At 40.0% G+C, this 13,287-nt stretch overlaps 1 protein-coding gene across 1 annotated transcript in view; it reads right to left on the bottom strand.

The window, feature by feature from the left end:
- SNAP25 (synaptosome associated protein 25) overlaps positions 1 to 13,287 on the bottom strand; it is an 83,094-nt gene that overhangs the window by 23,011 nt on the left and 46,796 nt on the right. The window contains exons 2-3 of the mRNA XM_058563207.1: positions 5,609 to 5,744; positions 3,623 to 3,664 (exon numbers count right to left, since the gene is read on the bottom strand). Coding sequence (XP_058419190.1) covers positions 3,623 to 3,664; positions 5,609 to 5,680 — 114 coding nt within the window. The 5' untranslated portion in view covers positions 5,681 to 5,744. The remainder of the gene's footprint in view (positions 1 to 3,622; positions 3,665 to 5,608; positions 5,745 to 13,287) is intronic.

The following is a 13,287-nucleotide window of genomic DNA, read 5'->3' as shown; positions in this document are numbered from 1 at the left end:
GATGCTGATGGCTCAGAGCACAGTACCTGGCACATAGTAGGTTCTCAATAAATGTTAGAACTTACATTTGGCTCCACTGTTTTGCTGACAGCTTTTATCAAAATAATTGGATTACTCTTTGGGAGAACTAGAAGCACAAGGGAGAAGGGCATGGATGGGTACAATATCTTGGGGGAAGCAGAATATTACTTTTTCTTATTCTTTAACGAATATTACGTTTTAATATAGGAGTGAGAGGAGGTGGTTCTATTTTTATCTTAGCTCAATTCTTGGTTTCTCTTTGAGATTGCTGGGAAAATTGTCTACCTAAAAACAAGAGAGTTGGAGATGTGAGGGATTTTTTTTTCATTTCTTTCCTTTTATTTCTCTATTTTCATTTTTCCTTTCTTGCAGATGAACCACATTTATAGAACACTTTTACGTCTTTCTTTTGTCATTCTGAGATGCTTTCCCCAAAGTCCAATACATCTGAGCTACACTAGGACAATCCAGGCACTCTCTTAACTGCCAGAGGTCCAAAAGACCCCACATGTGCTATCTGAAAACAAACTAACTCAAATTTTCCATTTTTACCAGCAAGTCTGGGACAACACAGACATAGCTTTAGAATGCTCATTTGCTTCTCGTGGCCAAAGTGTCTTGAAAGACAAGTTGGAATGAAAACACAAGATGCTAAAATATTCACGAAATGTTGGGGAGCCCTCCATAACCACCACTCCATGAGAGCTCTGTGTGGTGCTTGTAACTCAGCCTGCCCTGAAGCAGTGTGGCTTGAGGTTGCATAGCCCAAGGCATGAATGTGTAGACTTTGTTTCCTGCATTTAGTATTGGCCAAGTTAACTTTTTTGGCTGGACTCTCCTACCAGGAATTGTTCCCTCCTCTGCTCCTAAGGCAGGTATGGCCTTGAATTTGGAGAGATTTTTCATATCTGTTTTTATGCAAGATATCAATTTATATCTTCCTTCCCACCCCCAGAGTTAGGCATCCCATAAATATTTCTTGTAATGCATCCAGCATAAGAGCCAGCTCCCAACTCCAGGCTAGGAAGCAAATGCTATATGATTTCTAACCTTTTTACCCGTGTATGGCATTCAGCTTTTCTGAACTTTCTCCACTGACCACTGTGTAACTTTACATCATCCTTGAAATGCTGAGGATGGCTTCTGTTAAAAAGCAAGCCTCTATGCCTGCCGCTCTGTTACACCCTAAAGCCTATGAGGGATGGCACAAAGTCATATATTCCACTGAAAGTGGGATTGTTTGCCTTAGGGAGACTTCACAAGTTGAGTAACCTTTCCTGTCTTTGAGACTGAATTTCAATAAGAATTCAGCTCAATTCAAATTATATAGCACTGATGTACTTTGGGATCGTGGGCAAGACCCTGGTATTTCAATGCTCAGATTTTCCAAATGATTTCTGCCCTTGATGAATATTTAATGCTAATTCTCTTTAAAGAGAATTTCCTTTTTGATGGAAAAGCAGAATATCCTCTGAATAGCCAATGCCCTAGACATAAGAGATGTTTGACCATAAATATAAAATAACCCAGGAGGAAGGAAGAGCAAATCAATCTACTCTAATAATGCCTTGCTCATCATTTCCTAAGGATGGAAAGTCTCCTCTCACTTGTTAGAGGTAGGAGATAGCTTCCATCTGTTTCGCTCCTTGTTCTAAGATGCAACTTCATGCTTGATTGAGAAACAAAAATGGATGATTCAAGAATCCCACTTCAAGCAATAGAGCTTTTGAGATTTTTTTCCCCAGAATAAATTAAAGCAGACACTCCATTTTCAAGACTGGCTGACACTGCCTGCAATTTAAGAAGACACAAAAAAGAAGTGCCCGTGGCCCAAAGACTCCAATGGGTGGGGGGCCAGTTCCAAGTGGTGCATTTTGACACATTTGCTCCACCGGTTTCCATATTCTAGGCAGTGTTTCAAAATTGCATGAGTAGGCAAATTGGTCACAGTTCTGATATTTTAGAAATTTGCTTGACACGTGCATACACATAAATGAAAATGAAAAATGAGTTTGGAGGCTATGATTGAAGGTCATAAAGACGTATCAAGATGATTACGTCAGCCGACTTCTGGGCTCCCTTCAGGTCAACGTCAGAGCTCGCACAGGAATGTTGCTAAGATCCGTTTCTTTCCTTTGTTCTCATGACAAGTTGAGGGACAATAAGTCTACTCTGAAAGCTTCGCCAGCACTCTTAGATTTAGAACACCTGCCTCCTTCTTGGTCCTCAAGTATATCTGCATGAGCAGTGTTCCCAGGATAGAGCAACGAAAACATATCTCTTCATTTAGAGGGTGAAGGCTGCTTTCCTCTGCTGCCGAGGGCCCTTCACTGGCTACCTTCCTGTGGGGGCCAATTAGTGCTACATTGCAGGCTCAAATTGTCATTTTTCATGATAACAGATCTTGTTAAGTGCCCCTCCCCACCCTTCCCCAGCGTCCTGGGGGAGGTCATGGCTGCCACCTTCTCCCCACTCCTCCTGTGGCAGTTCACATTTAGCCATATTTCATTCCTAGCTGAGAAGCCGAAGCTGCAGAAATAAGGGAAGATATTGGTTCCTATAGTGTGAGGAGCAGCTGCCTTTCCTTCTAGCCTTATAAAATTTATCTTTTTTTCCTTGCACGTCACTGCATGAGCAATTTACAATAGCATGAAGCGGGTAGGCTCATTTAATCATTCTGCTAGAGAACGCCCAAGATCTCTAAGAATGATAACCACACACGAATTTATACATTGATAAGCAGTTTCAAAAGCATAGCTAAAACTGCATCTCACTGAATAAAAACTATTAGGCTTGTTTTATTCGGTTAAGATAAATATAGCCCATTCCATTCTTTTTCCACTTCATCTCTCCCAATGGCGACAAGTTCAATTAATCTATTTATTCTTCCTGGTTGACTGCTGCTCTCCCAAATTGGAATGAGTGAGGCTTATTGCAAATGCCCTTTTGATTCCATTATTGCTATCTGCTCTATTTTACCCATTTAAAAATAGTTTAGGATTTATTAACCATGCCTCGCAAATGGATGTTCAATCCAGAGTCAGGAATATAAAAGAGATTCTACATTTACATTATTAGACTTGATATTTCCCTTTATTAAAGCATTTTCCTATTATTTCATGAATTTTAGTGCCTGACCCTATACCAATTTGTGAAAATGTTATACCTATATGGATACATATTTTAAAAAGATATTTATGTCGCTAAAGTCAGAACAAAATGTCAAGATTAGACATGACTTAGAGGCATCAAAATCATTACAAATTAAGTTTTTATGTAGATAATTCCTTTGTGTATTAAAAATCAGTCTGATTTGCTTAAAGTGATTCAATCTTTTGTGATTTCTTGGGAGCATTTACTTGGAAATATTATCTTTCTCTGCTTCCCAGACTATAAAGGTAGCCTAGGCTGGGGGGAGAGGGAACGTTTTGATGGCTACCTGGCAACTTAAATACAGCATCTCCCTCTGATGTGGTTTCCTGGCAGGCTACGTTTACACAGGAACCAATGGGATCATGGCCTAGGGAAAGATGGTAGGGTCTAGGCAAAGAATATGTAAGCAAATGGGATTAGTTTATCTTGAAATATGGTCATTCCTTACCTCTTCAACCAGTTGCAGCATACGACGGGTGCTTTCCAGCGACTAAGATAAAAAACATAAATATTATGAGCACAGGATCCGAAGGTCTTGGAAAATCAGAAATACTTTCTTCACTTGAGAAACACAAAGAGTCGCTATCATATATTCTAAGTTTGTAACTGAAACGCAAAAAATGGGTCTTCTCATTTTCAATCTCTTTCCTATCAGGCTTTCTACATAATAAAATTCCCTAAAGCAATTAAATTAAAGCTAATCTTCATAAAATCAAAACCATATGAAGCTGATCTTGATATCAAAGACAAAGTAATCTGGAAAAGATAATTTTGCTTATGCAGGATGCATGAAAAATTATCTCAAATACTCAGAGGACTAATTTGGCCTCCCTGGACCAGGAATATTGAATTTTAAACACAAACATAATTTTTCATGAATTGAGATGAATCTAACATCAAGTTTCTTATAAAGCCCCTAGAAACACAACTGGAAGCTCTTATCAATATAAATTAAGCTATTGCCTTAGGGTGAAAAAAAAATCAAGCATGTTTGAAATAAGTAGCCTATAGAAGACAGCTATAATAATTACCTTTGTCCTTAGATAAGAAAAATTGAGATGGAAAGTCTGAACTCAGTGCTAGTCCCTCGGGCACAGTGTTGTCACTTTTTTCTCAGTTCCTTTGAAACTACTAGAATCCAACAACCAGTGTGATTTCTCAAAGCTGTGCTTTTGAGCGACAAACTTATTTTGAACAAGATTCTGAAGGAACATGAAGAATGTTAACTCTCCTGGAAGAGCTGTCAGCAGGCTACTTTTTGAAATAGAATTGTGTAAGCAGTGGTATGCTGGTAAATGTTTAACAACCAGCTCTCTGGAAAAATATATGAATATATATATATGTATTTAAGTTTGTTATTTTACTGATATAAAGGATGAATAGCACAACATTTACAAACAATAATAAAACATACAATAATTTTTATTGTAAATTCCATATAGCCAGTTGATGCTCACAGAAAGCTTTTGGTGAATTTTGCTGAACTCTTACATCCATAGCTAAGTATGGGTAGAACAAGTGTAGTTCTGGCATGAACATTGGTTGATATTTTTGTTTACATTAATGAGTAAGAGGAAAGTGCAACAACGAAGACCTACATTGAAACCTTACTAGTTTGTCAATGATGCAAGCGACTTCTTTGCTGAAGAGAATCATAGTTTTCAAATACTGAAAGACTTTCGCAATTTTTTGTGTTATTTATAGCATAATGGCTGTAGATGCGCACACTTTTAAGTTTAATCTACATTATTAATATTTCCTCTACTTTCTTAATTCTAGACAATCACCCAAACCATGAGTCAAGCCCTGATTTGTAGTGTTTGCAGATTCCTGTGGTATAAATACTCCTACCCTGTCTGATTTATGACTACATACTTCATGGCATCTCTGGAGGTGAACTTGGGGAGATTTGCAGTAACACGCCATTATACGGTATCCCCATACATGTCAAGAATTTTTAGAGCATGAATAGTAATAAAATAGAGTAAAATAATTAGGAATCAATGAGTTTTGAGTATTTATTACCTTTGATTTTAATATAATCTGTTTAATTGTCAGTCTATATAATTCAATTTTAATACCAGTTTGCGAAGTTCGGGAAAATTTAACAATCAGCTGTCAGAATTCAGCCAGCTCCAACACACCACTGGCTGTAAAACACCCAAAGACATTGCTTTTCTTAGAGGATCTTGACTACTCTAGATTTCTAGAAATTGGGAGTTTGGGCTAAGACATTAATTTATATATAGGTTTTATAATCAATCCATTCCTGTCTGCAGAGGCCTTGGGTGTACGGGAAATCAAAGTCATACTCACCCTGTTTCGTTTTTTTTTATTGAGACATTAGAAGAAGCCCTTTTCTGACCTGAACCTGAATAAGACAAACTACCCAGCTCCCCATCTTTTGCTCCCTTCCCATGTCTCCATCCCTCACCTCATCAGCCAGCTGGTCAGCCCTTCGCTGCATCTCCTCCAGCTCATTGCGCATGTCCGCGTCTTCGGCCATGGTAGCGGTGGGGGGTGGCTGGTCTCCTGTGCTGGGGGGTCAGTGATGGGTTTGGCCACAGAACCTGAGAAGAAGCATATTCGAACATGTGAGGGCTTATATGTGCGTGTGTGTAGGTGTGCGCAAATAGGGGAAGACCAAAATGGCCTACATTCTGTCTCCGTGGCTCAGTCATCTTCTGAGCTGGAAGCCATACTCAAACAGGGGTCAACAGAATTACACTGTTTTTACAAAAGGCACCACAAATGCATACTTGCCAACTTTACCCTGGACATAAATACCTGTCTACCTATGAAGTATTTTTTAAGAAACAAAGCATTCAAGAGTTCGGAATGATGCGATGGAGGGGTATGGTTCTGGGTTAATTATATTTGAGGACGTACCATGAGTGCCCATAGGTCACAGCAGGCCTCCCTGAGGAAATCATGTCCCTAGGAATGGCCATCAGGTAAAGGGCCTGAGGAAGGGTTTGAGATGAGAAGTATTTGATATGATGAAAACTTCCCTGTAGATAGCAAAATTGTAGAAGACATGGGCTCTTGCCTTGTGGCTGAGATGACCAACTATATACCGGAATTTTTCCTTCCTCTTGCATGGTAGGGCACGGTCTCTGGGAAATAGCTGCCCAGCCAGGAATTACATTTCCAGTTCCCCTTGCAAGGAGGTGGTACCATGTGGCTAGAGATGGTTCATGAGTTGTAGTGGAAATGATGTGTGTCCCTGCCAGATTAAGGCAGTTTGGAAGCAGGCATTCCTTCTATGCCCTCTCTTTGTCCTTCTGCCAGGAAAAACAGGGCCCGAGAGGATGGCCAGGCTACAAGACAGCAGGAACTTGGGCCCTCCGAATCCCTCCATGGAGGAAAGTCAATGGTTGACCAGAAAGACCTAAACCCTGATATGAGATGCCAACGCACTTCCATTGTGCTACACTACTGAAAATGTGAGGGTTTTGTTTTGTTATAGCAGCTGGTGTTACACTAACTAATGAAGGTCTGAAGAGACTTAAAATGGAGTAGAAACATTACATAGGAGCATAATTTCCCAACTGAAAAACACATCTGTGTTTGTCCTTCTATTGAAAACTGAAGCTGGAAGAGGAAATTAGACTTAGGGCCTTGGGGCACTACCCCGTTTAACTATTATTATTATTGTTATTCATATGAGAAGCACTTTTTGCAAAAATAAAATGAAAACTCTTCATCAAAAAAATCAGGAACATACTCATTGGAAGGCAGGGGAACCAAAGCTCACAGAGGCAGGCCCTCAAAGTAAGGCTGGGGGAGTGGGCTCTCTGATCTTGTCTTCCAGGCCAGCTGCCATACTGCTGTCTCAACAGCTAAGGTTGAATTCCTCTGGGATTTTAATTTAGTCCATGTTATTAGAATATTTCACATTTATTGCTCCTGTGAAGTAACTCAGAATATTCAGCGTTCCTAGATAGGAGGTGTCCTAAAGTGAAACTTCTCTGGAGATAATAGATTCCACGGTTCTTTTCTATCTAGTGATTCTTAGGCAAAGCATCAAATGTGAAATCAGAGTAAAAAACAAGAAAAAAATGCTTCAGGGCTGCATTCTACTACCAGTATTTTTAAAAAAGGTAGATAGCTTATGTTAGGTTAGTTTTATTTATTGGCTTTTTTTAGTTTTATTTATGTAAAAAAATCACAGGGCATCATACCATGAGCCTTTTAATTTTTGAACACCTATTCTTGCCACTAGAATATGTATTCATGATGTGATGTAGAGCTTTAAATGCTCTGTGTTTTACTTAAATACAGGTCTCCATTTTTAGAAATTAGAGATCTAGGAAACCAAAATTGGAAGGAATTTATACCAAGTCACTCCTGAACCTTCAGATGAGCAGACACAAAATTCCAGTGTTCCTCTGAGAGACTGGGATCTACCCTCCAGAATAAAATGGTGGATCAATGGAAACGTTGAGTAGATTGCAGGCCATAGCTTAGTGGAGCGGATAAGTGTTTTGATGTCAGAAAGACCTAGTTGGACTGTTGGCTCTGGCACCCAGTTGCTGGATGGCTCTGGGCAAGTTTATCACTGTCTCTGAGCCTCAGTTTTCTCAACAGTACAAATAACACCAGTCTCATAGGCTTGCTGAAGAGATTATATTATAGAAAAAGTTCTGGTCAACCTTATTTGTGAGGATGTCGGGGCTTAATATTCAGAAAGCCTTGATCATTTGTGATAAGCCTGTACCCTTGGCTAAGAGTGGAACAAATCCAATATTTGTTAATTAGCTTTCCTTTACTAACGGCTGGGCAGAAGGCATGTTGCTGCGGTGCTGAGCACCTGTGGAAGCTGGAAACCACGGAAACCAGCAGAGTGCTCGAGCCTCCAGTCTCTAAGCAGCACCTCTCACAGGATTACCACATGGAGATAAACAAGAGCGCCTTCTTGCCCTGTTCTCCATCTTTGTATTTTGCTGCTGGGTTCCTTGGGGGAACTTCTTCCTTCATTCTAAGCAACTGACCTTTCTTTTGAACAGGCCAGTTTATGAGAAGGCAGGGGTCTGTGAACTTTCAGACCTGTAGTCCTGTTGCTGTTTTCCATTCCTTCAGGTCTGTTTGCTGATGGATGCTTTCTCTCTCTCTCTCTCTCTCACACACACACACACACACACTCTCAGGTCTCATGTGTTTCCTTGGCAATCTCCTCCCAAAGTTGCTATTCTCAGCATCTGAAGAACAGCTGTAGGGCCCCCTGGTTTCGAGCTGACAGCACCCTATGAGAATCTGGCTGATGGACAGTTGGCACGATGGCAGAGGAACCATGTGGTGGATGCCTTTGTTTTCATCACTTTCACAGTCCCCCCCAGGAGCCCCCAGTGTCCTCCTCTAAAATATAGGGGTATGTCTGTGATTTGGGAGGGGGGCTGATGAATCTGACAATTCTCAAATGCACAGCATTTCAAAGCTGAAAAAGCAATGTCTACTCTCCTAAAGAATAGAGGGAGAGTAGGCATGGAGCGCACCCCCAGGTCCTCTGTTGGGATGTTTAAAGCTAGAGTTTGATAAATCGTTCCCACAAACCCCAAACCCAAGCATGTTAGGATTCTAAGAGACAGCCCCTGAAGAGGCATAATGCTGTCGATTAACAGCAATTTCAGCACATGAAAGGATGTTACTGGTGAAAGGGCATTCCTTATCTAGGCGGCATGTAATACTTCACACAGATTACCACATTAAACCTGCATCCTGTGTGTTGCCTGAGCTGGGAGTGTGGCCCCAGCCAGCAAAGCCTGCTTAGTAAGTGAAGAAATTAGAAGCAGAGCCACTCAACACTATTCCCTGGGGCTCTGATGTAAGACAATCTTCCAGTCTATTAAGGGCCCAACGGTATCCTATTAATTATCTCAAATCACCAGTGTTTATCGAAGGGTCTAGCCCCTTGTAGGTGTTCAATTCATATTAATTGGCTTGTTGAATAAATAGCTGAATGAACTGTTCTGACACCCCCAGGTGGCATTTAATGTTCCCAAGTCAGCAATTTTCCAGGTATGGTCTAGAGCAGCACTTCTAAAACTTCAACGGGCATCAAAATCACCGGAAACCTTGTTTAAACAGATTGCTAGGTCCCAGTCTCAGAGATTCTGAGTCAGTTGGTCTGAGATGAGGTCCCAGAGTCTGCATTTCTAACAAACAAACCCCCAAGCGATGCTGATGCTGTTGCTCCACAGACTGCACTTCGAGTAGCTCTGATCCATAGAACACTCTCTACTGGAATGTTCATAAGTGTCACCAGGTGGGATGGGGGCAAGTTCCTTAGTTGTATGGAGGGACACAGTGGGCTCAATCAGGGGCTTCTGACAATTATGGCCAAATACTGCCCACTGCCTGTTTTGTACCGGCTGTGAGCAAAGGATGGTTTTATATTTTAAAATGGTTAAAAAGACGCAAGGAAGAAGAATATTTTGTACACGTGACAAGTGTATGAAATTCAAGTTTCAGGGTCCATAAGTAAATTTTTATTAGAGCACTCCCATGCCCATTCGCTTCTCTATTGTCAATGGCTCCTTTCAGGTGACAATGGCAGAGTTGAGTGGTTGCAGGAGACCACAGGGCCAGCAAAGTTGAAAATGTTTGCTATCTGGTCCTATACAGAAAAACATTTGCTGATCCTTGGGCTAAACAGAGTTAAACAGAAATCCTTAAAGCATTCCTCATCTGTTTTTCACACCCATAAGGCATGGTACATTTCCTGTAGACAGACACAGTGTGAAGTGGTTTTTTTTGTCTGTATTTGTCTGTAGAATTCCCTTTGCATGGAGCCTCCTGTGATGGGGTTTGTGTTTTCTGGACCATATTTTAAAATAAGAAATGACGCAAAGAATAAAATATAAAAATGAATTTGCCTTTGATTGACTATTCCTACAGGGTTTTAGGATCCCAAATCAGATTTAACCCGTGTGATTAATTGCAAGGTTCTGGGGTGCCGGCACAGCGCTCATAAAGATTGCTAATTTCCATAACCAGCTGCAGACCAAGGTTCCCAGGCCCAGCAGCAGCACTGGGCTGTTCGCATGAGAGACAGAAACATCTGAGGGTCTGTTGCTGTCAAGGTACATGGTACAAAGCGGGCAGGCTGCAGTTATTCCTTGATGTCAAACGTAATTCGTAAAGCTCTTCATTCTCATTCTGCATCCAAGTCTATTTGAGACCCACATTGGACACAGGGCGGATGGACTCCAGAGACATTCCTTTCTCCCTCTTCAAGGGGCTTACTTATTTACATGCATTAGGCTAAGACTGATTTCTTGATTCACAGTCTGGACTCAAATGTGAGGTTAGGACCAGAGAAGAAGAGTGTGGATATAAGGGGTGTACGGTTTTGATATACCAGGTCAACAGAGACATGGATGGCTATTATGCTGGGGACATTGGCCATTAGTCAAAGGACCATATGGCAGGAACGTCTTGGGGAAGGTGTAAGGAGAGTGTGCCTTGAGCTAACATCTATTTCTCTCCATGTTTCACCTTTTAATTAATAAAACAAACCAACAAACCCATATACATCAACACCTATTGGGTGAATTATCACAGACAGCTGAAACCTACACCTTGGTGTCTCCCCACACTGCTAATCATTTGAATGAAGCTTCTGCAGGCTAGATCCCTCTCCTCCCATAGACCCTGCTTGCTTTCTGGTGGAGATACACTTTCAAATTCAACAAAAATTTATTAAAGACTCACTATATTCAACAAAAGCCCAAAGAAGAAAAAAGGGACTTTATAAACCAAGTCAGACAACTTTCCTTAATTATTAATAAAAACCACACTAACACTTATTGAGGGCTCACTCTTTGCTGGGCACTGTTGTAAGGGCTTTTCATATGATAACTTACATAAACCTTAAATGATACATGGTGTGCAAACTGTTACTATCCCCACCTTGTAGATGATGAAACAAGCTTCTATTGACACACAGATAAGCTTCAGATCGGGAATTTGGGTCATTTTCAAAAACATATTCTCAAAGCATATTTATTCTCAAAGCACATTGTGTGGCTATTTTGTCTTTTAATTTAACACTGGAAACTTTTTAGTTTCATTTACATATTGAAAAATAATACAGAGTGGTTTGACAGATCAATCTCAGTATATCCCAGCTTTTCATATTATTGATCATTTCTACCTATGTTTTTAATCTCCAGTTCTTTTTTTCCCTGCCTTTATTTTATTTCTTATTTTTTAAAATTTTTTATATCTTTTTTTATTTCTCTATTCTTCCTAAGATGTGTTATGTTCTTTTTATAACTTCTTGAATTGATAAAAGATTCATTTATTTTACATTTTTGTTGTTTTTGGTACAGTATACTTATTGCTATAAATTGTCCTCTAGGTGTTACTATGGCTCTATACTACAGGTTTTGGCATATAGTATGGCCTTTGTTATTTATTTCTAAATAGTCTTAAATTTCAGTTTTAAGTTTTAATTTTTCCTGTAACTCAAGAGTTATTTGAAAGTAGGATTTTTAAAATTTAAATAATAGAGGTTTTTTTTGTAATTTCTAATTTTATTTTCATCATGGTCCATGAAGGTGGCCCATATGATTTTTCCTTTTTGAAATTTGGTGAGATTTCCCTTGTGCCCTACTCATGGCCAAGTTCTGATAATGTTTAATTTGTATTTGAAATGGAAATCTATTCTACCTTTGACTCTATCTAGCTATCTACCTACATCAAATTAAACTGAAAAGGAAGGTTTGTTATTCAAACTCCCTGAAATCCTCAGTCAACTTGATCTCAAGTCTCAAGTGTATTCAGGTCTCCCTTAGTAACTCTAGCTTTATCAATTTCTTCTTATATTTCAACCCATTTTTGCTTTTTACATTTTGCAGCTGTGTTGTCATATATATAGGCTCCTGGTTGCTACTTTTTCATGGTGGATTGTAGCTTTTATCAATATTAAGATTAATATTACACTCATATACCCCATTTTATATGTTACTTATGTGGCACAACGTTAGTCAATCTTGAGGGACAGGAATACACGTCTTAGCCCTATCCCTTTCATCCATAAAACAAACCCAAACGACAACAACAAACCAGTATTTCACAAGTTGTGGTAGTTGTCATTTGGTTCACGACTCAGAATCTAACAGTGGGGTGGTCACCTCTTTTCTCTGGGTTTTCATCCTCCCCTTCTAGAAGGAGCCAGTACTTGAATGTGTTTGGAGACAGAAGCTAATTATCTCTTTCCCTGACTGTAATGGTATGAGAATGTGATCAAGGATGGGCCTAGTGCTATTATTTTCACTGGATGAAATTTCTCCTTGAAGTTAATGCAACTGTAAGATCCAAAGTCCCCACTCTAAGGGAATAGTGAAGCACAATGACTATGGCTAAGACAAGTCCCTAAGATTCCTCAAGTGTACTGGGACCATTTTTTATTCTAAGCAGTATTTATTCACCTCAGGTTTGAAGCAGTCTTTCTCGATTAAGAAAAATCAACTGCATTTATTCCAATATTATATGTCATATAACTCTTGTCAAAATATTATGCGTAATAGTCATTTAGTGAGAACTTGCTATGTGATAGGAATCAAACCAGGAACTTTATATAAAACTAGGGGGGTTATATAGAACACCCAAACCTTTGCGACTCCAATTGTGGTCCCCAAACCAGCAGCATCAGCCTCACCTGGGAGCTTGTTAGAAATGCAGAATCTTAGGCTCCACCCTAGATCTACTGGCTCAGATCACCTAATGAACAAGATTACCAAACATCAGAAGTTTGAGAAGAGTTGCTCTAAACCACATTATCTCCATATTAAGCATGAAAAGAATGAAGTACAAGTTGACTCAATAACCAAACAAGATCACAGAGCTGGTCAGTGGAAGAGGTCGAGCACCCACACTGGGGAGCCTGATTCTGTCTGTGCTTCCACCGCTGCACCATGCGCCATTATTTCACGTGGCCCATTCTACACGACCCACAGACTTCCAGCAGCACTTGCTTCCCAAGCAGACTGAAAGCTCCACAGGGCCATGGGTTCTAAATGTCTCACAACAGTGTCCCGTACTTAGAGGGTGGAGGCACTGGCTGATTTCCATGAGATAAAGTCTTTCATTCAGAAAACAAAGGGAAGA

This window comes from Diceros bicornis, chromosome 19 (genome assembly GCF_020826845.1).
Source record: "Diceros bicornis minor isolate mBicDic1 chromosome 19, mDicBic1.mat.cur, whole genome shotgun sequence".
NCBI lineage: Eukaryota > Metazoa > Chordata > Mammalia > Perissodactyla > Rhinocerotidae > Diceros > Diceros bicornis.
This window is presented reverse-complemented; position numbering and strand designations above follow the sequence as displayed.